Here is a 24,474-nt window from a genome sequence, read left to right on the forward strand (position 1 = left end):
TGCCTGCAAGAACTAGCTCGCAGGCGTCGCTATATTAAGACATTGATCAGTGGAATTTTCCATTACTGTGTCACTGAAGACACTCCTCTTTTAGTTTTGTCGCTTAAATATCCACGCCCATACTGCCTCTCTCGTTTATATTGTCTTATCTGCTTGGTCAGATATATGTTGCAATAGAGTGGCTCTCTTGAAAACCGTCTGATGTCTGCAGCAGTCTGATTATACAAGCAGAAACTTTTTAACAGGTAAAAGAAATTTGATTATTTACTTTCTTTCTTTCTATCCTTCTTTCTTTTCAGTAATTATTGCAAACTCTTTGGCCTCTGTTGAAACCAAGTCAAAAGTACATAATATCCCTTCGTCTCCATTTGTAAGTGGAAATTGACATTGTAATGGATCATATTTCTTTTTCCCCACAGTACAGACAAACTAGTGTCATATGTTATCAAAGTCAGTATTGTGTCTGAGTCAACTCTTTTCCGGTTTTTCTACCCTCCACCTTCTGTCGGTTTTCAGAGAATCAAACTTTCTCACCATGTCAAACCAGCCCATGCCAAACCACCATAAAGGGGCCTACATGTCTCTGATGAGAGGCTTGAAAGAGCTGGACCTCCGTGGCACAAGTGTTCCCAGTGACCTGGTTCTGACGGGAGACCATGCCTTTCCTTTGGCAATGAATAGCAAAGGCCAGGTCCTGATGGCTGCGTCTCTGTACTGCAGTGGAAGGGTTGTAGTTCTGGGTCATGAGAGTTACCTGTGGACCCTCCCAGCTCTTGTAGAGAATGCTCTGATCTGGCTGAGAGGAGATGGATCCGACAACCTGTCTGTAGGGATCCATAAAAATATCATGTCAGTCGCCAATCACCTCAGCAAATCCAGCTTCCAAACCAAAGTGGTGGGAGCCTTTAGTAATAATCTCGGGGTTGGTGTGTATTTGACAGATGCCTACAGTGTGGGTGAACACAAGCAGGATCTAGTGGCATTCATGAAAGCTGGAGGAGGAGTGTTGATAGCAGGTCAGGCGTGGAGCTGGGCTGCAAATCACCCAAAAGAAAACACACTGCTTGTGTTTGAAGGGAACAAGGTTTCTGATGTGGCAGGGATCTACTTCACTGATCATTACGGTGTGGCAGAGTACCTGCCTGTCAATCCTAAAATCCCATCCTCCTGGAAGGCTGTAGTGTGAGTGAATACACTTATTGATGATTGCACATTTGGAAATATTTTACTTTGTAAAGAGACAACTGTTATTTGAAAAGTTTCTGCAAATTTATATCATTATTAACATTAATGAAGTTAACACTGAAGCTACCACAAAATTGTTTTCATTTAATATAATGTTAAAATATATTATTCATAGTAAATCAATATTAATATTATTCATCCTTTAACATTTTTGGTTAAGAAAACAGTTACTGGTGCTTTCCTAAAATTCTTTAACTCACTGTAACTGTCATATATAGCTTGTTTACCTCTCCCACTTTCAAATACAGGAACGGAAAAGATTTGGGTTTTTTAGTTCTTACTCAACTTTATGAGATAATCAACAATAACATTTAATTTATCACTAAAGCCATTTGCTGCAATCATGTTTGGATAGATTTGTGATAAAGACAAATTGTATTTTCATACAATCAATAAATTATTAAAAATAATAATAATATTTGGCTTACAGTGTAACTTTACCATTACCTGGTTATTTTTGTCTTCAATGCATGTAACCATTTGTAAAAAATATTACTTTTTTAATATGTACATTTTATATTGTATTTGTGTATTGTATTATACTCCATGGCACTGAACCGAAATCAAAGAACCAACATTTCGTTTAAATTAAACTAGTATTACCTGCAATTCTATGTCTCTGCCAACCAGTGAAATTTCAGTCAACATACATTTTACTATCTAATATGAGGTCAACGTTACCTTGACCTTCGACCACCTTCTCAATTCATTCTTGAGTTGAATTTAATATTTGTACTAAATTTGAAGAAATTCACCAGAATGGGTTGCATAAAAAATATGACACTTAGCAATTACTTTAATCCTATGATTTTCTGAATCTCTCATTTGCATATCGTCTCCCCCCTTTCAAATACAGAAACAGAGGGGATTTTAAGGAAGACTTGGAGTTCTTACTCAAGGGGGTTTCAGAGTTTTACCTCCCAGAGGGACCGTTACTTTCAGAGGTTCTGGTCCATGGCCCTCTGGCCTTTCCCATTGGGACCACAGAGAATGGAAAGACGTTCCTGGCAGGAGCCTACTATGGACAGGGACGGGTCATTTTGATTTCACATGAAGGACTTCTTTCACGAGAGGTACAAAGTCTACATTAATGATTTGACTTAGAATTTCTGCCTTCTGCCTTCTTAAGTCAAAATGAGCCTTTGATGAGAATTTTCTCAATTAGTGCAGGTATAAAATTATCTTGTGTAGATGGTATGATCTTTTTGAGACAGTAGATTTAATTATTTTCCATTTCTATCTTTTTAAATGTTTCTAGTCCCCAGCAGTTAAATGTCTAGAATGCTTATCAATCTTGATTAACAACGGTTTCTGTTTAGAAATAATTCTTCTCATTACAGCCAATGACGCAATTTTGGAGTAATGCCGTTCACTGGTTGGATGGAGGCCGGAATGGGGTCATTGGGGTATTGCACGATCCAGCCTTAGGAATCCTCAGCAAGTCAGGGTTAAAGTGTGAGAAGACAAACTTCAGGAAAGACCTGAGTGTATTCGTGTGCACAGCATACAGCGGTGATCACATGGAGGATATCCAGAACTTTGTGGCAGAGGGAGGAGGCCTTCTGATTGGTGGACATGCCTGGTACTGGGCACAGACACACTGTGGACAAAACCCATTAACACATTTTGTAGGTACGATAATGCACCACCTGCAAAGTTCATCATATAATAACATAATGCATCCTATCTATTAAAGTTACTGCTGTACAAATCTACATGGTGTTGTTTTAACTCATATCACACAAAACACAAAACTATTCCAATTACATCCTCCTATAATTGAGAGACACAATTGCAGCCCTTTTGACATAAGCAAACACACACACACACACACACACTTTGGGTAAGAGACAGGGTATACTCTTGACAGGTTACCAGCCCATTGAAGGTCAGACACATCTATGGTCATTTCTCTCTGAATGTCTAAAGACTGTGGGAGGAAGCTTGAGGACCTGTAGAAAACACTCACTGAAAAAGTGAGAAGATGCTAACTCCACTCAGATAGAACGCTGTACAGTGTATTACCTTGCTGTATATTAAGAAAAACAATTGTTGCAAGAACAGAGAGGCAGCACAGCTACAGCATACACAGAGAGGAGAGTCCACTTTCTGGATGTCTGCATGGTTACAAGCTTGATTTTCGTCATGAGACATCACCTTCTTTAAAAGAACATTGAAAAGCTGCGAGCAAGGAGGTTTCAGACGGTATACAGCCATTTAATAAGCATTTCTTGAATAAACTTATTAGGTCTATAAATTGTTAGCCAGCTGTTGTTTCGATGACAATATTGCAGTTTAATGCAGCAAAATATATTTGATGAAAAGCCAAAGTCAAATAAGTACTGGAGAGTTATTAACTCTGAATGACAAGCCAAGTACCTACAGAATCAATCGACTCAAGAAACCTGCGTAAACTGCAGCTCAGAGAGGCTTCTGAACTTGACGAAACGGCAGGCTTGGAAAAGGGTGGTTGGAAATGCACAAGGATCCTCGCAACATTGGTGAGGAGCTGAATTGCTGCAGAGCAGAGACAGGAATGAGCTTGAAACTGTTGGTTTAACATAGTAGAAAACCAGATGGCTGACTTGTAGCACTTTTAAACACCAAAAAAAATGCTCAGACAGACAAGGTATCTTCATTTTGCCAATGGGCATGCATGTTTGTTTAATATTTGAGATAATCCTGTATAATCTAAATGTAGAAGTTACTAAATATCACATCTAGAAACTGTTACAGAAGATTACCTTTGCTCCAATGTTTTTCAGGGAACAAGATCCTAAACAAAATGGGCTTGAGCCTGTTGGGAGCAATAATCAGCTACAAGGCCCCTGTAGCCATCCAGGCCATCAAAGACACCTACCACTTCCGCCAACTTCTACACCGCTTTGCTGGACATGTCACCAAAGGAGAACAACTTATGAAGCATGATGAGGAATGACTGAAAAAGCTGGGCACGGACTGTTCCGCCTACTTGACCATGAAAGATTATGACAGCTACTCCTATGCACAGGTCCTGTCAACCCTTACTGATATCATATTGAGGTCGGGCATGCCACAGGTGAGTAGATAAAAGAGTGCTTATTTATATAATTTTCAGATAGCGTAGCCCAAATCTTTTTGGGCTTTATGGATATTGAGCTTTGCCAAAGCATTATACTAGTTATCATATAAGATGTTTGTGGTGGTTAAGGTACAGCTATCAAGGAGCTAGTTGATAAAGAACAAAATTGTTTACGATATTTATTGTCTTTCGAGGCGTGTGAAGGATGTCCTGTGAAGAGCCCCAAAGATCACCTGCTCCTCAGTTTGGGGGCAGAGGTGTACAAAGTTTGCCCGGATCCTGATGCTCTCCTGCCCTACCTCATTAAGGATAATCCATTGATGCCAGTTATCTATAACCACAGGATCAAGCTTAATGTTAACACAGCAGGTGAGACTTGTATACAATATAAACGCACACTTGTACAGACCTCACTGTTATTATATTTTATAATATCATATTTAACTTTAACTAAACCAAAAAAGCCTCATTAAAAACAGAAAACACAAATGGAGAGTAAATTAAAAGAGCTTACTCTCAAGTAGGGAAACCACATTTCAAGATTTCAAGTTCGTACCCAGAAAAGTTAAGTTAAAAAATTACATCTTATGGAATATGTCTCTATCTCTTCCTTGGTCAAATATCAGGTGAAAGAGGGTATTTTGGACTAGTATTCAATGACCTGTACAAGAGCAAAGTACTTTCTAACAGTACTAACAGTACTTGTCTAAATCAAAACGAGCCTAAGGCACATTTTGACCCAGAAATTTATTAAAACATTGAATAAAGGTAAATTAAGGGCTTGCAACCTGTCCAGGGTATACCCTGTCTCTCACCCAAAGAGAGTGTGTGTGTGTGTGTGTGTGTGTGTGTGTGTGTGTGTGTGTGTACAATCTTGCATTGTGGTACCCTAATACTCATCATCCACACTGTATAATGCATTCTAATCCCAATCAACATTTAGAATCCATTGCTCATATTGTTAATGGCTGTAATAAGTACAAAGGACTCTATATTGCACGCCATGACCGCATCGTCGACCTCATTTCCTGTACTGTTAAGGGACTATCCCCCCCAAATGTGTCAATGTACAAACACTCTCGACTAATGTCAGATTGGTTTAACAGTTCTGATGATGTGTTCTGTAACATCCCTAACACCCCTGATGTTGTTTTCTTGGACAAGGTTAAAAGGGAGGTAGTAGTCCTTGAGGTAGCCTGTGTCTATGACCTCTATATGGACATAGCCTTCCTTGACAAGTTGACCAAATACCAGCCCATTGTTGCTAAAATGAGAGACCTAGGCTATACATGTAAGCTGGCAATATTGATATTTGGAAGTCTGGGGCATGTCCATAAGCTTTCGGTCAGTGGACTACGACTGGCAGGACTTAGTAAGACAAGGTCTAAACAACTAGCAAAGTTCTGCTCTGTATCAGCTGCTATAGGTAGTCTTGCTGTTTGGCGTAGGAGATGTTTCTTGTACCCATGAGTCACTAAGCTGTATTCAACCCCTGAGAAATGTTTGAATCCTTTTTGTATGAATATGATTGGTGGATTCAAATAAATTATTTAAATGTGTGTGTGTGTGTGTGTGTGTGTGTGTGTGTGTGTGTGTGTGTGTGTGTGTGTGTGTGTGTCTCAGAATTGCAGGAGTGGATCAGTACAGGTCTCTACCTCTCTCCTGGAATGAAGACCTACATGATCATACCAGCAGAAATAGTCAACAATGGATGGAAGGTAAAGTCTACACAATCTAGTACAAAGTGGATATTCAAATGAAGATTTTAAGAATCGTAATGTAATCTGATAAAGCAAAACAAATCCTTAATATCTATCACATGCAGTAGGTGTGTCTTGTACGCAGTAGGACTGGTAACCACTGTTAGCAGCCATGCATCAAACAATATAGTTACTGCTCTACAGTCCTGTTTTCAAAGCAGCAAAACCTATTCCTTGTCTTCCTCAGATCCAGATAGGCTGTCAAACAGACAGGCTGAATCATGCAGAGTTGAAGAGAGCACCAACTGTTCATGAACAATTTCCCATAACCACAGAGATGATGCAGGTGTACAATCTCTGGGGTGGACTCCTCTATGTGGTGGCCCCACCCAAAGCACAAGTGGAGGGGGTACATGTCACAGTGCAGATGGGTGTACCTGTGCCATATTATAAATGTGGTGAGTGCGTGTTGTTTGGAGCTATGCTATATGTTTGCTGATGTGTGTATGTCTTATCGTGTGGGATAGCTATGGTTGTTCTGGGATTCAGGGCAACATAGATTAAGATAATTTAATTTAAAATGTTGTTCTTATTATGTCCTTATAGTTCTCATTAAACATCTCTTGTTTGCTGACACAATTCAAGTGTTGTGACCTTGATTGAGCAAGTGGACATGGACTTGGGTCAAATGAACGATAAATACACTTTTAAAATATCCATAAGGATCTGAACACAGCTCCTCCATTGTCCTCTCGTCATGTTGCTATTTACTTATTAGATGCTCAAACTGATAGATTTATATCATTAGCCTCCACTTTTCAAGGACCTTTTGCATTGTTTCAGCATTGTTTTACTGGAGATTTACAGTTCTCTGGACCATTACTGACAATCCCTTGACATTTTCAAGCAGTCTAGAAAACCATGACGGTCACTTTATAGATGTCACATAATGTTAAGAATTCAAAACCAACGTTTGAATAGCCCTACTTCTTTGTTTTTTTCAGGTGTGACAACAGCAGCAGAGTGGTCCTTGTTGCGCAATGCTCCCTCACCCTGGGCCGAGTTGGAGTTTGACAACATCATCCTTACTGTGCCATCAAATGTGGTTCGGGACCTGGAGCACCCTGACGAGTTGGCAGTGCTCTGGAATGAAATGATGAGGGCCATTGCTGACCTGGCTGCAAAACCACACAAATTTCCCCGCAAAGAACGCTTCGTGGCAGACGTGCAGATTTCTAAGGTGGCCCTGAGAGCTCAACGAACAGCAATTTAAGAAAACACATGCAAGTTGACAAAACACATGCAAGTTGACAAAACACAAGCAAAGTAAGAAAACATCTTCATCAATTTGACAACACAACGCGCTGCAAATAGACACACGCGCTGCAAATAGATGAACGCGCAGCAAATAGAGGCGACAACACAACGGAAGTGTTTCCAGAGGACAGCTAAAAGGGATGGACACAGGAGACACTAAAACGTCCAAACACCATACAATTTTTGTTCCGCACAGGGGTCGGCAACCCGCAGCTCTGGAGCCGAACGCGGCTCTTCAGCCCCTCTGCAGTGGCTGTACTGTACAGTGTTGTGCATATGTTTCGCGATCGCTGAACTTAACGAATCAGTTTTCATATTATTAACGTGAACGTAGCGATGAACGTGATTGAACGTCACGTTCATTTTTTAAATCATCATCGTATCAGGCCCTCATGAAATACCAGGAGCCGGCGTGAGTGTGTTGTGTGTGCGTGTGTGTCTATTTGCTGCGCGTTCGTCTATTTGCAGCGCGTGTGTCTATTTGCAGCGCGTTGTGTTGTGAAATTGATGAAGATGTTTTCTCACTTTGCTTGTGTTTTGTCAACTTGCATGTGTTTTCTTAAGTTGCTGTTCGTTGAGCTCTCAGGTCCACCGTAGATTTCCAACGGTAAGTGTATTTGAAATGGTAAAGGACTCCGTGAGAAATTGAGCAAGTAACAACTTAGGCTTGAAAAAAACAGGGGACATCATGGAAAGAAAATTAGTCTATCATGGAGCAAAAACTGTCCTATTAACAAATTGTAAAGATTCAAATACAGTTAGAGTTAGAGTGTTAATTGTGTTAATTTGAGTTTTGTAACAGAACATACTACATTGAGACGTGTAGTTTGGTGAGACTGCATGCGCAGCAAGTTGTAGCAAGTGTTTTCTCTACCAAACCTATGAAATCCATATAAGCATTAATACAAAACTCTTTTGATTTTCTCCTGCTCAGGCTGGATGCATTCAGGTTACCCTATAATGATACACAGCACTGCTGCAGCTGAACTGGTCAGTGTTGACCAAATCAGGAATGTAGAAATATGGGGGCCTATCCATGAACTGGGACACAACCAGCAGAGAGGCTGCTGGGAGTTCCCACCCAACACCACTGAGTGTACATGCAACCTCTGGTCAGTGTATGTGCATGAAGAGGTGCTTGGGATCGACAGAGCAAAGGTGGAGTAGATCTGCTTTGTTATAGTGTATTTATGATATATTTTATATTCATAGAAATAACTAAAAGCGGCACTTACATTTAGAGAAGTATTAAGGTGTCCATGGATATTATATTGTTTCTTAATCATCTTTTTCATTGCAGGCTCACTCAAATATGGCTTTAGCAAACCGAAACTGTCGAGCAGCGGAGTTTGCTAAGGGGGGCAGGCAACTCTGCCAATGGGACATGTGGGTGGCCCTGGAGACATATATGCAGGTAAGAGAGAATCATTTTTGTATTACCCCTTATAAATACAATTTGATCAAAACCACACACATACACACAATTGCCAATTGCCATAAATGTAAATAGTACTGAAAGTCTCTAACCCATTTCAACACATTGAGGCGTCATCACTGCAATTTTCATACATTTCCCTCTACTTGTTTCTCCGTGCATGTAGCTCCAGGATAGGTTTGGCTGGGACGCCTTTAAGAAGGTGTTTGCTGCCTACCACACGATGAGCGACTTTCCCAATGACAACAAAGGAAAGATGAACCTGTACGCTGAGACTTTCTCCCGGACTGTGGAGTTGAACCTGACTGGATTCTTCAAGAGCTGGGGTTGGCCCATCGAACCAGCCACAGAAGAGAAACTCTCAAACCTGCCCTCTTGGAGCGACCACCCCATGGTCCAGTATGACTGAGCTGCAGTGTGATGCTGATTGAAGTGCAGAGAGATGGGTCCTAAGAGTATGAATCTTTGGGTATTTACGAGGAAATATAATTAACTGACTTTTTTTTTTTTTATGTATTTGACCATGTCTCTATACCTTTTTAAAAGAGAAAGAAGTTTTATAGCTGACGATACATTTACAGCTTCTTTATTTAGTAGTTCTTGGGTGAATTAGTTTGGTTCATCTGAACCTCTTACTGAGTAACATTAAGTCAGTCTGACTCAATGTCCTTCTCTCATACTGGATTTCATGTAAAAATAAACGTTTCGAGTTTATACAACTGGGTCTATTGATGGCTGGGACACAAAAGTATCTTTATGATGTTATTGATCAATTAGACAAACGCATAATAAGCAGACCCCTATAAAGCAGCTTCATTAAGACAAATCTATGTAAATCCAATAATTCAACTCAACCAAATTTTTTGCTTCATATGTTGCTATTAGTGAAATGGCTGTGCCAGTTGATTATTGATTAGACAATTGGTATTTGCTTGGCATGTGATTTGATTATGACACATGTATTAAATTATTAATAATTTCATTTTGATATATTGTAAAAAATAACCTTAATTAAAGGTATTGAATTTCTGATTACATATTTTAGATTTGAAAGGTGTTTATTGTTGACCATAATACGTAATACTGGTGTTAATAAAAAAATATCCAAAAGTGACTCTATTTAGCCCTTCAACCTATATCAAGCCTGAGCTTGATCCACTTTATAATAATTAAATATTAAAAATAATATATGTGTGTATTATACCAACTAGATAAGATAAGAGTGCTTTTGACTTTTATATGATCGGTGTGCTGTAACTGTGTTGAGTCTCTGTATTTGGTGTGGGTGTGAGAATCAGGTATGTTTGTATCGTGAAACAGCTAAGGGTTTAAATTAGTTTAATTATTAAAGACAATCATAAACACTATTGAGTGTTTGACTGTTACTGTGGCACTGTGCTTTACAAATTTGACCAGCCATCAGTTTGGTCATATGGCTCATTGATGCTTTGAGTCTTTGGTCAAGATCTGGCTTCATGGAAATGGAGCATCATTTAAATAAAAGATTTTGGACTTTTTTAATCTGAATTTTCTAATCGGCGTTGATGCTAACTAGCTGCTGTCCACAGACCGGAGCTAACACCTCCATCGCCGGACGCTAGTGGAATTAACGTCGATGCGACTGCCTTAACCATAGGTAGTTGTTTATATTTGATTAGCTAAACGGCACCGGGAGCCTGCGGTCACCACACTGCCTGCCACCGGAGCTAGCTAAAAGCGACTATCACTCCAGATAATTCGCTCCCCTTTAGCACACCAAGCTAAATGGATCAAGCTGCAAAGCTTCCTTCCACCTCGCAACCAGGCAATGCCCATCGCCTGTGCACCTGTGGAAATAAAATATCGAGCATGGACACTCACCAGGTCTGCTCCGCGTGTCTCGGGCTGGAACATGCCCGCGCCGCTGTCAGCAACGCGAGCTTGTGCGCCGACTGCGCCCGCTTCACAGCGAAGAGTCTCCGCCGACGACTAGCACGCCAAGCTAGCGTCTCTGAGAGGGACCCTATCCTTTCCAGTGCCACTACCGAGGAACCCCAACCCGGTGTGGACGAGGAGGAAGCTCCCGAATCAGAGATTCGGCGCTGGGGCTCCACGCTGGATTTGCTTGACCCGCTAACGGAGCCACCCCTAATGTTTGATTATGAGGAGGAGGATGAGTCCGACGGCGGGGATTGTCTGGTGTCGGACGGTGACGACGAGGATTATGAATCCTGCTTTGTCCCACCTTCACAGGCTCTCAGCTCTCCAAGCCCTGCAAAGGGCTCGGTTGGGACGATTACGCCCCAGCCCAGTGGCGATATGCACGATGTGTGTAAACGCGCCGCAGAGAGACTGAAGATTCCATGGCCCGCGGTCGTGGCGGAGGCCCCAAGGTCCCGCTACGAGGGGAAGAAATTACCCCAAGCAAAGAGGGCTGCGAGACAACTTCTCCCGGTGTTCCCGGAACTCCTGGAGGAAGTTACCGCCTCATGGAAACATAACCCTTACTCCAGCAAAACCACCATTCAAGGTGCGTCTTCCTTGGATATTGAGGGAATGGATAAGCATGCCATGGCCCGCATGCCTCCCATGGAGCCCCTGGGGAAAAGAGTGTGTTAACGCCGAGACAGGAAATTGCCTTTCTGGGTCTCACGTTAAATTCACTGACCTACACGGCTCGCCTGTCAGCCGAGAGAGTGCGCACTTTCAGGTCCACTCTCTCTCATTTTGCCATAACACACCTGAGGCACGGACTGTGCGGGACTGATGGCCTCAACAATATTGGTGGTGAGGCTGGGCAGGCTGTACATGAGAGATTTTCAGCGCTGGGTGGCTTCTCTCAGACTGGATCCTGTGCGCCACAGACGCCGCAGTGTAACGGCTTGCGCGTCCTGCGTCCTCGCGCTGCTACCATGGCAACGCCCGTCTATGTTGACAGCGGGGGTGAGTATGGGCGCAATATCTGCCAGAAAAGTGATCACAACGGACGCCAGTCTGTCAGGCTGGGGCGGTGTGTTCGAGGGCAGATCCGCGAATGGGATGTGGAGCACAGATCTCAAACATGCCCATATAAATTATCTGGAGTTGATGGCAGTGTTTCTGATGCTGAAACATTTTCTGCCGTTCCTCCAGGGACATCATGTGTTAGTGAGGACGGACAATACGACCACAGTGGCGTATATCAATCGTCAGGGGGGTCTACGTTCTCTACAGTAAACATTTGGTTTAATCTGAGCCTGACTGGATTATCAAATAATGTTGTTAACACAATTCAGAATGCCAGAGCATCATCCACTAGGTCTCTTTATGACTGTAAGTGGAGATTGTTTGAGGATTGGTGTGCTAAGGCACAGGAAATCCCTTTTCAATGTCCAGTTGGTACAGTCCTGTCCTTCCTGCAGGACTTGATTGATCAAAAGAGGGCATTTTCTACTGTCAAAGTTTACTTGGCAGCTATTTCTGCTTGCCATGTTGGATTTGATGGAAAAACAAGTGGGTCAACACCCTCTGGTTTGTCGTTTTATGAAGGGTGCACGGAGGTTGCTGCCCATCTCTAAGACTATGTCACCATCATGAGATCTAGCAGTTGTGCTTGGAGCCCTCTCTAGTCATCCTTTTGAACCATTGGATAACGTGGACATGAAAACGTTATCCTTGAAAGTGGCCCTGTTATTGGCTTTGGCTACAGCTAAACGTGTAAGTGATATTCACGCTTTGTCTGTACATCCAGCATGTATGCGGTTCACCCCGGGGAACCTTGGGGTGACGCTGAGACCGAATCCTGCATTTGTTCCAAAGGTTGTTAAACCATGCTCCCCAGTGGAACTGTCAGCTTTTCAGCCACCTCACTATGGTTCTGCAGAACAGCAGCGGTTACACATGCTGTGCCCTGTCCGTGCCTTACACACATATGTGGAAAGGACGAGGAGCTTTAGAAAAGGGGATCAGTTGTTTGTGTCCTGGGCTAAGCCCCACTGGGGCAAACCTGTCACCAAACAAAGACTTTCTCACTGGATAGTGGATGCCATTGCATTGGCCTACTCCAGCTCAGGCCTTCAGGTTCCGACTGGTTTACGGGCACATTCTAGTTCATGATTCAGGGTCTTTTAATAAAACAGACACATGATATTTACAACAATAAACAGTCACTTCATCCCTCTGCAACTAATTTTCATTTATTGATCGAGGATGCATTAGTGTTGCTGTTAAACGATAAGATACAACATGTCAAAGTACATTTTTTTCTTACTGGTTTACCACAATAATATCTATACCAAAAACTGCATTGGGCAGTTATACAAATCTAATGTAGAGATTAATGGGAAATGGCACCTTTAGTTCTCTTCTCATCATCCCTTCTTTCATGCCCTGCAATTACTGTAGAACAGCTCCCCTATTGGCTGATTGGAGGACTGCTGGAGGAATGCTCCCAGCCCATCCAGCGAAAGATTCTCCACCCAGTTCTCCTCTGTGTTCCTCGATCTGGCAGCACCTGGGATATTCACACACTTTATGTTGTTTTTCACAATCCAGTTGTTTGCTGAGGGAACAGCACCCACCAGCAAATAGGCCTTATGCTGATTGGGAAATAATTTGATGTTGAAAACCAATGGGGAGGGGGTGGTTAAGCACTTGTCGTGACTCGTTGTTGCTTTGTATCATGCAAGATGATTTAAGTGTTTAGGGTCAAGGTCACTGCGAACATCCATCTGTGCTCAGATCATTTATTGTCTCTTTAGTGAAGTAGGTCCTTCTAAGAAACCATTCAAACCTTTTATGTTAAAAGTTACAAGTGTGGCAGATCCGTGGCAACGGTTAAATACTTCATGTGTATTGCTATTTTTCTGTTGACCATTCTCGCAGCATGTGGAGACATTAACCATCTCACTAGCTAAATTCAACTTTCCTCATTTAGACGCATCCACTCCATCATTTCAAAAATGACCCCACACATAACCATATCACAGTAAACAATATTACTTATGAATGAATATCTACACTAAGTGTGTATTAGCTGCAGGCAATGCTGACGTTGGGAGGATTTTTTCATTACACAAATGTGTGATGTCATACAAGACACTATCAGAAACAAAAATGCAAATACACCCCTGTATAATGACTTCCACAGTATCAAGTGAACTACACTTACAACATCAGATAGTAGAGAAGGAAGTGGAGGGGAAAATGCATATATGTGCAAAATGGCAAATGTTAAGGGAAGGTGGAATAATTATTTTTGAGTGGTGGATCTGCTTCATCCCACAGGCCATGAGACTGTTTAACTCCTCATTCCTCTAAACTTTGCACCTTGCAACATTTGCACAAAACAATCAGTAATACATTCATTCATTCAATTTACTAAAGAACAGATCCACTTGGCTCTGAGAGACTGACTTTACTGTAAAAATATGTTATTTGGGCAAGTCAGTGGTAACATCGCAGCTCTTTTTATGTTAAACAGAAGAATGGATCAGTTGTAACAGGTTTCAAGAAACAAAATCCTGAACAAACTGAACCTGTTGAGGGCATTAGTGAAAGTTGTTAGGCCATGAAAGACACCTTCCATTTCCTGGGAGGAACCCATTAAACAGGCCATGGAATGAGCCAGCTCTTCAGACATAGAGGTTAATGGCTGCTTCTCCTACATACAGTGCTGTCCATCGACATGCTGAAGAGGTGGGGCATGCCACAGGTCGGCTCATCTACCCCTGACTAAAAGGTGGAGGGTTCAGAGGTCTTGCTTCTGAGAGCTTTGCCTGCTCTGTACATGAGCAGAAGCTGGTCATGAAGTGCTTTGCTGCTTGGTGTCTCTGCATTGTTTTCACATATTCACAGTTGTGTAAACTGATGGTCAGATTAACCTGATAGGGCTGATAAGAAATGCATTTGGGCACTTTTTGACCTTTTTAGTGACTACAAAACAAATACACACAGATATTACAACACTATTAATTTAGTTCATAAAACCACAGGGGTCCCTTCACAAGAGAGGACCAATACTAAAACAAACAACATGTTGGTTGATTTGTACAATTCACACTGTCAACAATATTTGGCCTCATATCAAGTACGTAGACCCAACTGACATGAAATGCATCTGGGGCTAGAGGAGCCTGAAGTGTCCGTACAGTAATTACATTCATAAGCATTATGTTTTCATGAAGTCCATCTGAAAACATAATGCTTAGCTTAGCTCTGATTTAGCTTTTAGTATGTCCTTACTACGTTGTTAACATTTCAGTAACTACCTCAGCTTCTCTATAATTACTTAAGTGCTTCTACATCACAAGTAAAAACCTTTCCGTTACAATACTCTCAGGGATGTAAAAGAGCAGTTTCTTTGTGGCAAAACCTGGTCTATTTAAAAATAAAAATATAACACTGCTTCAAAGATCATGGATGGAAAAAACACTTGTATCTCAAACCCAACATACAGAAAACTTTATGCAACGTGCTTCTGCATTACACATTTGACATTGTCAATTTTAAATTGCTGGTTAGTTTTAAATGTCTTCCATCAACCATAACACAGGGAAAAGTTGTCATGAACTAAAATGACATTGCATTTGAATGTAGACAGTTAATGTGGTTGAGCGGAGATTAGATTAATCCTAGAGGTAAATTAGAGGCAAATTAGGGTTGATGTTCACTATCCTGTGGCTTTGGGAAAGATACGTTGCTCCTTCTTTATAAGAAGTACTTACCTCTGCCAACCATAAACGAATGAGGACAGCTGTATGTTGCAATCAAATGTCAATGGAACAAGAGGCAGTCAGTGTAACTTGGCATTGTAGTCTATCCCCTTTGATCCAAGCAAAGCTATAAACAGCATTTTGACACAAATCTGCTTAGCCCTTGACTCTAAAATATTGAATAATTCTAAAGTAAGCAGTGAAGAATTTTTATGCCACAAATTAATCCAGAATTCTTTTAATTTCTCTGTTAAGGTATGGCACCATCAAAACCCAACTTTGTGCACTGTGAGACTATGGGCAATAGGCAACAGATTTGGATATGGAGAGTTGGGACTTATCCCTATCAGATATAATGTGTTTGGAGTGATTAGGAGGCTGTGGCTAACTGGTGATTATTCAATTATTCAAAACGTTTTGGAAAATTAATGCACATTTCTGGCATGAAATAAGAATTAAAAGTAATTCATTAGTTTATCAAAGTGTTTTCTGTATATTCATCATTTGGGTTATGACTTGCAGTCTTATAATAATATCAGCCTCCGGCAATCGTTTAACTGCACTCATCTGTAACATTATTTATTATTGTTTTGTTCATATTTCAGTTTTAACATCATATTGTATTTTTCTTTATTTCTTTCTCTCTTCTGTCTTTTATTCTTTTGTTTACTTCATTTCCCTTGATAAGTGATTGATTGACATTTAAACTGATTTTCATTCACTTTGAAACTTTTGTTTTGAAAATTACTTAGATTATTATTATTTAGAAAACAGTTCATGATTCAGGGTCTTTTAATCAAGCAGACACATGATATTGTTTTCAATTGCTTATATTGATATTTTCCTTTACTCATAATAAAAACACAACAATAAACAGTCACTTCATCCCTCTGCAACTAATTTTCATTTATTGATCGTGGATGCATTAGTGTTGCTGTTAAATGATAAGATACAGCATGTCAAAGTACATTTTTTTCTGACTGTGTTACCACAATAATATCTATACCAAAAACCGCATTGGGCAGTTATACAAATCTAATGTAGAGATTAATGGGAAATGGCACCTTTAATTCTCTTCTCATCATACCTTCTTTCATGCCCTGCAATTATTGTAAAACAGCTCCCCTATTGGCTGATTGGAGGACTGCTGGAGGAATTCTCCCAGCCCATCTAGAGAGAGATTCTCCACCCAGTTCTCCTCTGTGTTCCTCGCTGTGGCAGCACCGCTCTGCAGGGGCATCCCATTGTTGTCAACACAGCAGTAGGCGTTCCACAGGTAGTCTGGGATGTTCACACGCTTTATGTTGTTTTTCACTATCCAGTTGTTTTCTGAGGGAACAGCCCCCACCAGCACATAGGCCTTAGAGCACTTGCTGCGGAAAAGGTCGGTGAGCTTGGACTCGTGGATCCTCCAGGCGTTCTGGTTCAGCTTGGGGTTCTGGGGAACCACATTGGTCAGGGTGAAGGTGGCGTTGCGTCCAGGGACTGTAAAAGAGAGAGATGAGAGTTCCAGTTGATTATGCAAGAAGAATTAATGCATAAGGGAAAAAGAGTGAAAGAAGTGTCTCATTCCTCAAGTATAAATCTTATATGAATGCTGATTGGGAAATAATTTGATGTTGAAAAATATTCATTTTGAGAGAAAAAAACATTAGAGTAACCATACTGAGTCTCTTTTATCAAGCTTTTCTGGAATCTGTGTTGTCTTTTCCCCTTGTGTCTTGGTTTGGTAGCCTGTCTCTGCAGAACAAATTAATCTAATAATAAAGTGAGCTATTAGGCTTATAGGCAACTCCACCTTTGGGTGCTTTACTCCACTCAGATTAAACACAAGGCCAACTCCGTTCTTTTTGGGATCATTTTCACCCTTTAAATAGCGAGTTCCAGCTCCTCCGCTCTGTCTTTATGTGGCTCCTAAAGATCGAACCAAGAGCTGCAGAGAGAGCTGTGTACCTGCAGCGATTGTGCTTCTTAACAAATCGGTACAGGGATGCATCTCATCCTTAGCACTTGTAGCACTCCAGGCTGCAGTGGGTGCCTATGGAGAGGGGATGTTAAGCACTTGTCGTGACCCGTGGCTGTAACAAGTTCAGTGCTGTCTGCTGTATTGTGTCGATGTGTGATTTATTTTTATGAATTGATAAGGAAGTGATGTCCTCTTTTAATGTTGTATTTTGGTCTGTTTCCTTGGATTTCTGTTCCCTGTCTGCACAAGTGATGTATCCTTGGGTGCTAATAAAGAAACCTAACCTAACCTAAAACAGCAGTAGGTATGAGTAAGTATCTGCAAATGTCTTCTGGCATAGTAACTGCTCAATAGTTTCTCTTCTGTGTAAAAGGAGCTAAGTAAACTGTGAAGATTAAGTTAAGATACATTTGGAATAATATTACACCTTTGTCATTGCCAGTGGGATCAGATAAAAACACAGTGTTCTGGATATTTTCCAGCAACTATTCATAGCATGATCATATTTTGGGTATGTTTAGGGTCACATATGTCGTTACGGACATGACTTTGAAGTTGGGGGGATTGCTGAAAATATGTCTTTATTTGTCATCACTAAACAAATAAAGAAATACTTGTATCGGAGTTTTCCATCAACAATGTCGAACTTGACATTTTAGTTGTTTGAAACAAACAACTCCTACCTGCATGGTGTCCGTTGGGGTTAAGGTGACCACGGTCGAAGCCAGAGTGTGTGTAGTCCTCATTCAGAGCCTGTCTCTCTCCCAGGTAGACCCCAGGGTGGTCCCTCCCCAGCCAGTAGCCATCCTTCATCTCGGCTTGCCAGGACAAGTTAACCAGCTGAAAGGCAAAAACGAACCTTTAAACACACCAATTGCCAAATGCAAGCACAGTTTCTGTATGAAATCCATGTACCAAAAAATATATATGCTATATTTATGCATAATGTATATGCATACGCCCCATACACCAACCTGAGGCTCTACAAACCAACGCTTCTCCCTGCCTCCTCCATTGCTGGGCTGGAACTGATAGGCAGCGAAGACAGCAATGCGATTGTTGGTGTCATAAAGTGTTGCAAAGTGGTACCTTATGGAGAGAGATGAAGATGATAGTTAAGACATCAGATGCATTGCTATGGAAAATGAGAGCCAAAGAAACATTTACACAAAAAATATCAACCGACAAGACTTGAGCAAATGTCCAAGATTCAAATGATCAGTTGAAAGTGAAAGAAAAGATGAATTAGACAAGGAGCCAAGCATATGCACATCTTCCTGAGCAAAGTCAAGTTGTGTATAGTGTTGTGTTTTACTGTACTGTCATTTGTTAGTTCCCCTTCCCAACCCTATTTACCTGTGCTTTTATTTTAATATAGGCAATGCCATTAAATTAGAGCAATTACTAATGTTGATGATATAACTGTAACTAACCATTTAAGGGATAATAATATTATATTGAACAATCCACTTTTACTTGCTCAAGCATTTAACCAATATTCCTCCTCAGTCTGCTCTGCCTCTTCAACTGATTCTTTGTGTGGTCGTTTTCAACAATGTATTGATTGTCTTGTGACAGCTCCTTCAGAAGTTTAACACCCGATGAGGTGCAGGGAACAATTAATTATCTAAAAGTGGGCAGGGGTCCTGGGTTAGATGGGATTGGATTGAAATATCCATATTGGTATGCACCCTCTCTGTGAACTCTTTCATATGTAATTGTCCAGTTGTGAAATACCTGGAAATGTTCACGCATCAGTCCCTTGCATTAAGGTGGGGATGTACTCAAACATTTTTGAGAAGCTAATTTATAATGATAGTGTCTAATTCAGGGGTGTCAAACTTTTTTTTCCCGAGGGCCACACACAGAAAAAAATACGGTCCTGGCCCACGTATGGGCACAGGGTGTGTGGCGGCGTTCTGAGGGACAGCTGGCAGGTCAGGTGTGAGTTTGGCGCCATCTTGTGTCTAAACTGAGAAGTGCAAAACAGTCGGCCATAGTCCATTAGATTAAATTCATTTAGCTGACGCTTTTATCCAAAGCGACTTACAATAAGTGCATTCAACCCCGAGGGTACAAACCCAGAACAACACGAATCAAGAAAGAACAATGTCTTAAAAAATAATACAAAACTAAAAAGTGCTATAAGTACGTGCCATTTAAGTGCTACTAAATTGTTAGTTTCAAAAACGGTTTGTACTTTCTTTTTTTTCTTTTTCTTTTTTTTTCTTCTTTTTATAAAGTTTATAGTTTGGACACCCCTGGTCTTATTCAAAATAACAATTCATCACTTTTTTCAATCTGGTTTTTGATCAAATAACTCAACAACTACAGCTCTACTAAAACTTACAAATTATATATTTTCTCCAGCTAATAATATTAAATTAACAGGAGCAGTCTTCCTCGATTTGAAGAAAGCATTTGATCTGGTCGACCACTACCTTCTTTTAGACAGACTCTACACTGTTGGTCTGTCTCATAATGTTATACTATGTTTCAACTCTTAACATCATAGCAGGAAACAATGTTTTGTTATACAGTGAAAGAGATCTGATAAATAAACATAAATAGATGTATTTGTTATCTGGGGATAGCTTTTTAGCCTAAACTCCAAACATTTTGTTTATAGATGTAAATTTGACTTAAACCTATCATGTAAAATAAGTTTATTTACCTGTTGACAAAGCGATGACAGAGACGGGCCACCCCAGGAGTAGAAGCCCCCAACTCTGGTACCTTGTCTTTATAGAAGTACTTCATACATTCTGGTTCATCCTGGGTCAGAATGAAAAAATGAGACAAGCCCCTGATTGAATCACCAACACAGCACACACGTATGGACACAAATGTGTGTCCAATAAATAAACAGAGTTCACCAACCTCAAAGCGTCCCACAACATCAGCACGGACAGAGAAGAGGAAGAGGAGGAGAGCACACACAGGCACCAAGCTCTTCATTGTGGATAAAACTTCAGATATCAGGGATTCTGCACTGCTCCCTTGAGTCATATGAAGCATAAAGGACAAATTCATTTTATAGTGCGTTGGTCCACTGTAAAAGCCTGGAGACCCTCACATGGAAGGGGGCGTCAGCTTGTTTGCAGTGTGTGTTTGCATGTGTGTATTTCCACTCACCTGCCGGTGCACCAGTCTGCTGCCAAACGCTGCCCTGAGCAGGAAAGGGCTTTTATATGTGACTTCTCCTGACCTTTCACCTTATTTGCCCGCTGCTTTTATCGGCACGCCTGTATGCCGACACGTGACATTTGTGCGGGATGACCCTGAATCAGGTGTGGATGAGGACGACCAAGAGTGAGAGTGTAATGAGTGTAAAATGTTTGCTTTGAATGTGCAAGAGCGAGCGGAATATGGGATTGATGTGAGACAACATCCAATATCCTGTATATGAAATCAGTTACTAGTCTTAAGTACAAATTTTGATACTTTTAATTGTGCATTTTCAGCTCTTTTATAAATCTACTACACAACAAATAGGGGGCAAGTGTTGCGTTTCTAACTCCCCAACAGTTATTTGATTATTGTAGTTACTCTTCACTCATTCAGATAAATAATATAACATAATGTTATACAATATAATATATTCTTTAATGTGTTATTATTTAGTTTATCATTATTATTATTATCATTATCATTATCATTATCATTATCATTATCAGTATTATATATAATAATAAATAAATCTCTTTTACATTTAAAAGAGATATGAAATAAACAATAAGAAACTAAGCCTTTTGAGTCATATAAAAATTCCCCCTTTAATGCATTCTAGCTGTCGTGTTTAGAACATGTGCAACTGGCACCCTGAGTCACAGCCCCTTTATGCTCAGGTAACACTGAGATATGGGTTCATATGTTGTTTTTCCCACGATCAGGGTACACTCTCTTTACCTAACACATGGGCTTCTCCCACTTTCTAAGTTACACTCCCATAACCTGCTCCCTCAACTCTTCTCTCTCCCCCCATTCTCACCTCTCACCCAAACCGGTCAAGGCAGATGGCCGCCCACACAAAGTCTGGTTCACGAAGCTTCCTTCTGTTATGGGGGAGTTTTTTCTCTCCAATGTCGACAAGTGTTTGCTTGAACTCTATAATACTGTCTGGTTTCAGACTTACTACGTAAAGTGCCTTGAGATTATGTATGTCTTGAATTGATATTATACAAGTAAAATTGAATAAAATAAAATTGAATTGAATTGAATTTTTGATTTCCTTATCCACAGTCCAAACAATTGGAAATATACGTTTACGAATGTTTTAAATTTGTTCCTCAGAAAATTACAAGAGAAATATAAGTGTCTATGATTGCAAATCCCGAAATGTCTCATAACCAACATTTTATATGTTCATAAAACCATCCATCTAAAAATTTTGAAATTTCAATAGCTTACATAGCCGGTAATTATATTGTTACTACCATTTCTATACTACGGTCCAAGTTTCCAATGTGTAAATCAAGAACTCCTTTTATTTGACAGAAATTATTTAATTCTAAAGAAATCCAAGGATGAAGTTCAGGTACAGTGAAAATTAACCGTACAGAATGGGTAATTATATTTTATGCATAAAATATAACAGTCGAAATGAACAATGAAACCAACTGATATTTCCTACAGAAAAGAAGTCATTTTAAAAGTAGTCCAATAAGATGAAGTGGCACACATTTAAATATAAGTACAATTACCTCAAAAAATTGTGCAGCACAATACAAACAGATACAGTAGGGGAGAGCTGGGTAATGTGAGACACCCCCTGTATCTAGCGGAGGGAACAGATTTGTGGTCATGTGACCATTACGTTTTCAAGCCCATCCCATTCCCCCCTTGCCATGAAGGAGAAGTTGGTGCTGGTGCTGTGGAAAGTATGTTTTTTAACATAAATATGTTTTTTGCATGTAAAAGTAAATTTTCTTAATTTGAACTTAATCAACTGTTGTGTCAAAAAAAATTGAATCAGGTAGAAAAACTTATATCGTACATGTTGATGAACTTCCAACATATAAAACCATGTGATTGATGCTAGCTGAAGATTAGCCTGAATTGCTAAGAGATGTGTTTTTTTCTAAAATGTTGGCCGTGGGGTAAAGTGAGACATGTAGCACAGGTTAAGTTTAGTCTTAAACATATCTTTGTTTAATATTACATTACATATATTTATGTTTAATGTCATAAACATTGTAGAAAAACCATCATGCCAAGAAACTACACCGGGAAGACAACCTGGGGCCAAACACCCCTCGCAGAGATGGAGAGTGCAGTGGAAAGAAGTCCTTAAGAAAAGCTCGAAGGGATAGAAATATTGATAAGACAACCCTCAAAAGATTCTTAAAGAAAAAAGAGAAAGGGGAAGTAAAATCAGTAGCTTGGGGTGCAGTAGCTGAGGTAAAGAGAATATTCACAGATGAGATGGAGGAGGAGCTTGCCAAACACTTGAAACAACTAGCTGACCAGTTCCATGGCCTTGCTCCAGTTAAGTGCCGTGTACTGGCATTTGAATACGCAGAGAAAAACAATATCCCTGTCCCTGCCAATTGGACAGAGAAACAATGTGCAGGTAAGCTAAGGTGTGCAAGAGATCACATGAATCATAATAATCATAAATGTGCTTAATTGACCAATTCACATGATTCTGTTACTAGTCCGATATTAGTTTTGGAATGTGTGGTTCTCAATCAAGCTGTCGGGATTTTAACTATTACAACATGTGTTGTTGAAGACCTCTTTTTTAAAAACAATAATATTTTCACTGCCCTTTGTCCTGAAGACATTCTGATAATTTCCATTGCTAGGAAACATCCTGAATTAATGGGAAATGTGTAAATTTTTACTGATTTATCATTTTGGCTCGCCTAGAGGGGAGCAAATGTAAAAAATGTCTCACATTACCCCGCTCTCCCCTACATGAGTAAATGTACTCAGTTATTTCGCACCCCTTAACTTGGCGCATAACATCCTCAAAGAAATGAGTGCACTCTCACATGATGTGGAAGTTCAAATGTGAAAACATCTAATCACGTAAAAATAAATACTCAATTTCTTGAGAGTAGACCCATAACATTATACTTTGAAAATGTGCTTTTGAAGAATGATTAATGATTGTTATCAACGATATTTAGTTGATTCGTTGTGAGACAAAATTTCAGCAACACTTTAACATTTAGTTGAGCTGTGTCAGCTCTGTTACCCTGACACTTTAGTAAGTAAACTCTGGAAATAAAAAGTGACTACTATCATAACCTATTGCAATAAATCGATTCAGTGTTTAAATCAGTCTGAGAAGGTAAGTTCTTGTAAATTCAGTTAAACCACTGCCACAAGCTGGAGCTGCACGGAGGCTCCCTCCTAAAAAGCCAACTCAAGTAAAAATCTGATTATATGTTCACTCATCGATTAAGTTGACTTAATTTAAACATTTGTAGTTTAAAATCATTAAAGTAAAATTGAGGAAACTAAAGGTTAAATAAAACAGAATTTGAAAAAGCCACAGAGGCTTGTGGATGCCAGAGAACACATAGAAAACGTCAGGAATGAGATAAAGACTCAAGCTTTATTTAATCAGCCCTGTGTTTTCCCATTACTCTGCCGGCATTCATTTTTCACATTAACCAAACATGTAAATCTCACAGCAGTACATGAGCTGGAAGACACTACACAGTGTTATAATTGTGTTTGCCCAGTGTAATTGCTTGATTGTTATGGGAAATAAACAATGCAGCTGTTAATGAGCCGTACTGTTTGGCTTTCTATCTAATTTAAGATGTAAATAGTGTAAACACACAGCGAGGGAAGAAAGGACAAAGTAAGGAGTCAGATGATCATTATTAAATGGGCTGAAGTTTTTGATGGACAAGTTAGTATAATTTATCATTGAAAGTGTACAAATTCAAAATTTGTTTTATATATATATATATATATATATATATATATATATAATCAGAGTCTAGATTACATTTTTTAGTAAATTAACTCCTCCCCTTCACTCTCTTTTACATTTGATTGATTTTTGCAGCAAAAAGCAGCAGATGCTGTTGCATTAGTCTGCCTCTAGGTTGCAGTGTTGA

General features: G+C 40.0%; 2 protein-coding genes across 2 annotated transcripts; one reads left to right on the forward strand and one right to left on the reverse strand.

Moving 5' to 3' along the window:
- The first annotated feature begins 535 nt into the window (after positions 1 to 535).
- On the forward strand, positions 536 to 9,320 carry LOC133951915 (TRPM8 channel-associated factor homolog). The gene is given in 11 exon segments (XM_062386170.1): positions 536 to 1,182; positions 2,102 to 2,318; positions 2,586 to 2,877; positions 4,011 to 4,303; positions 4,501 to 4,675; positions 5,930 to 6,024; positions 6,254 to 6,464; positions 7,011 to 7,242; positions 8,253 to 8,481; positions 8,624 to 8,737; positions 8,925 to 9,320. Coding segments are annotated over 11 exon segments (2,748 nt in total). The 3' UTR covers positions 9,168 to 9,320.
- A 6,994-nt stretch (positions 9,321 to 16,314) lies between these two features.
- si:dkey-243k1.3 (endonuclease domain-containing 1 protein-like) lies at positions 16,315 to 20,611 on the reverse strand. Its single transcript, XM_062386495.1, has 6 exons — positions 20,531 to 20,611; positions 20,276 to 20,394; positions 20,070 to 20,170; positions 18,370 to 18,484; positions 18,079 to 18,235; positions 16,315 to 16,914 (listed from the first exon to the last, which is right to left on the reverse strand). Exons 2-6 carry the CDS (start codon positions 20,351 to 20,353, stop codon positions 16,523 to 16,525), a joined length of 843 nt encoding a protein of 280 aa, XP_062242479.1. The 5' UTR covers positions 20,354 to 20,394; positions 20,531 to 20,611; the 3' UTR covers positions 16,315 to 16,522.
- Positions 20,612 to 24,474: the final 3,863 nt, after the last annotated feature.

The sequence above is a fragment of the Platichthys flesus genome, chromosome 4 (genome assembly GCF_949316205.1).
Source record: "Platichthys flesus chromosome 4, fPlaFle2.1, whole genome shotgun sequence".
Lineage (NCBI taxonomy): Eukaryota > Metazoa > Chordata > Actinopteri > Pleuronectiformes > Pleuronectidae > Platichthys > Platichthys flesus.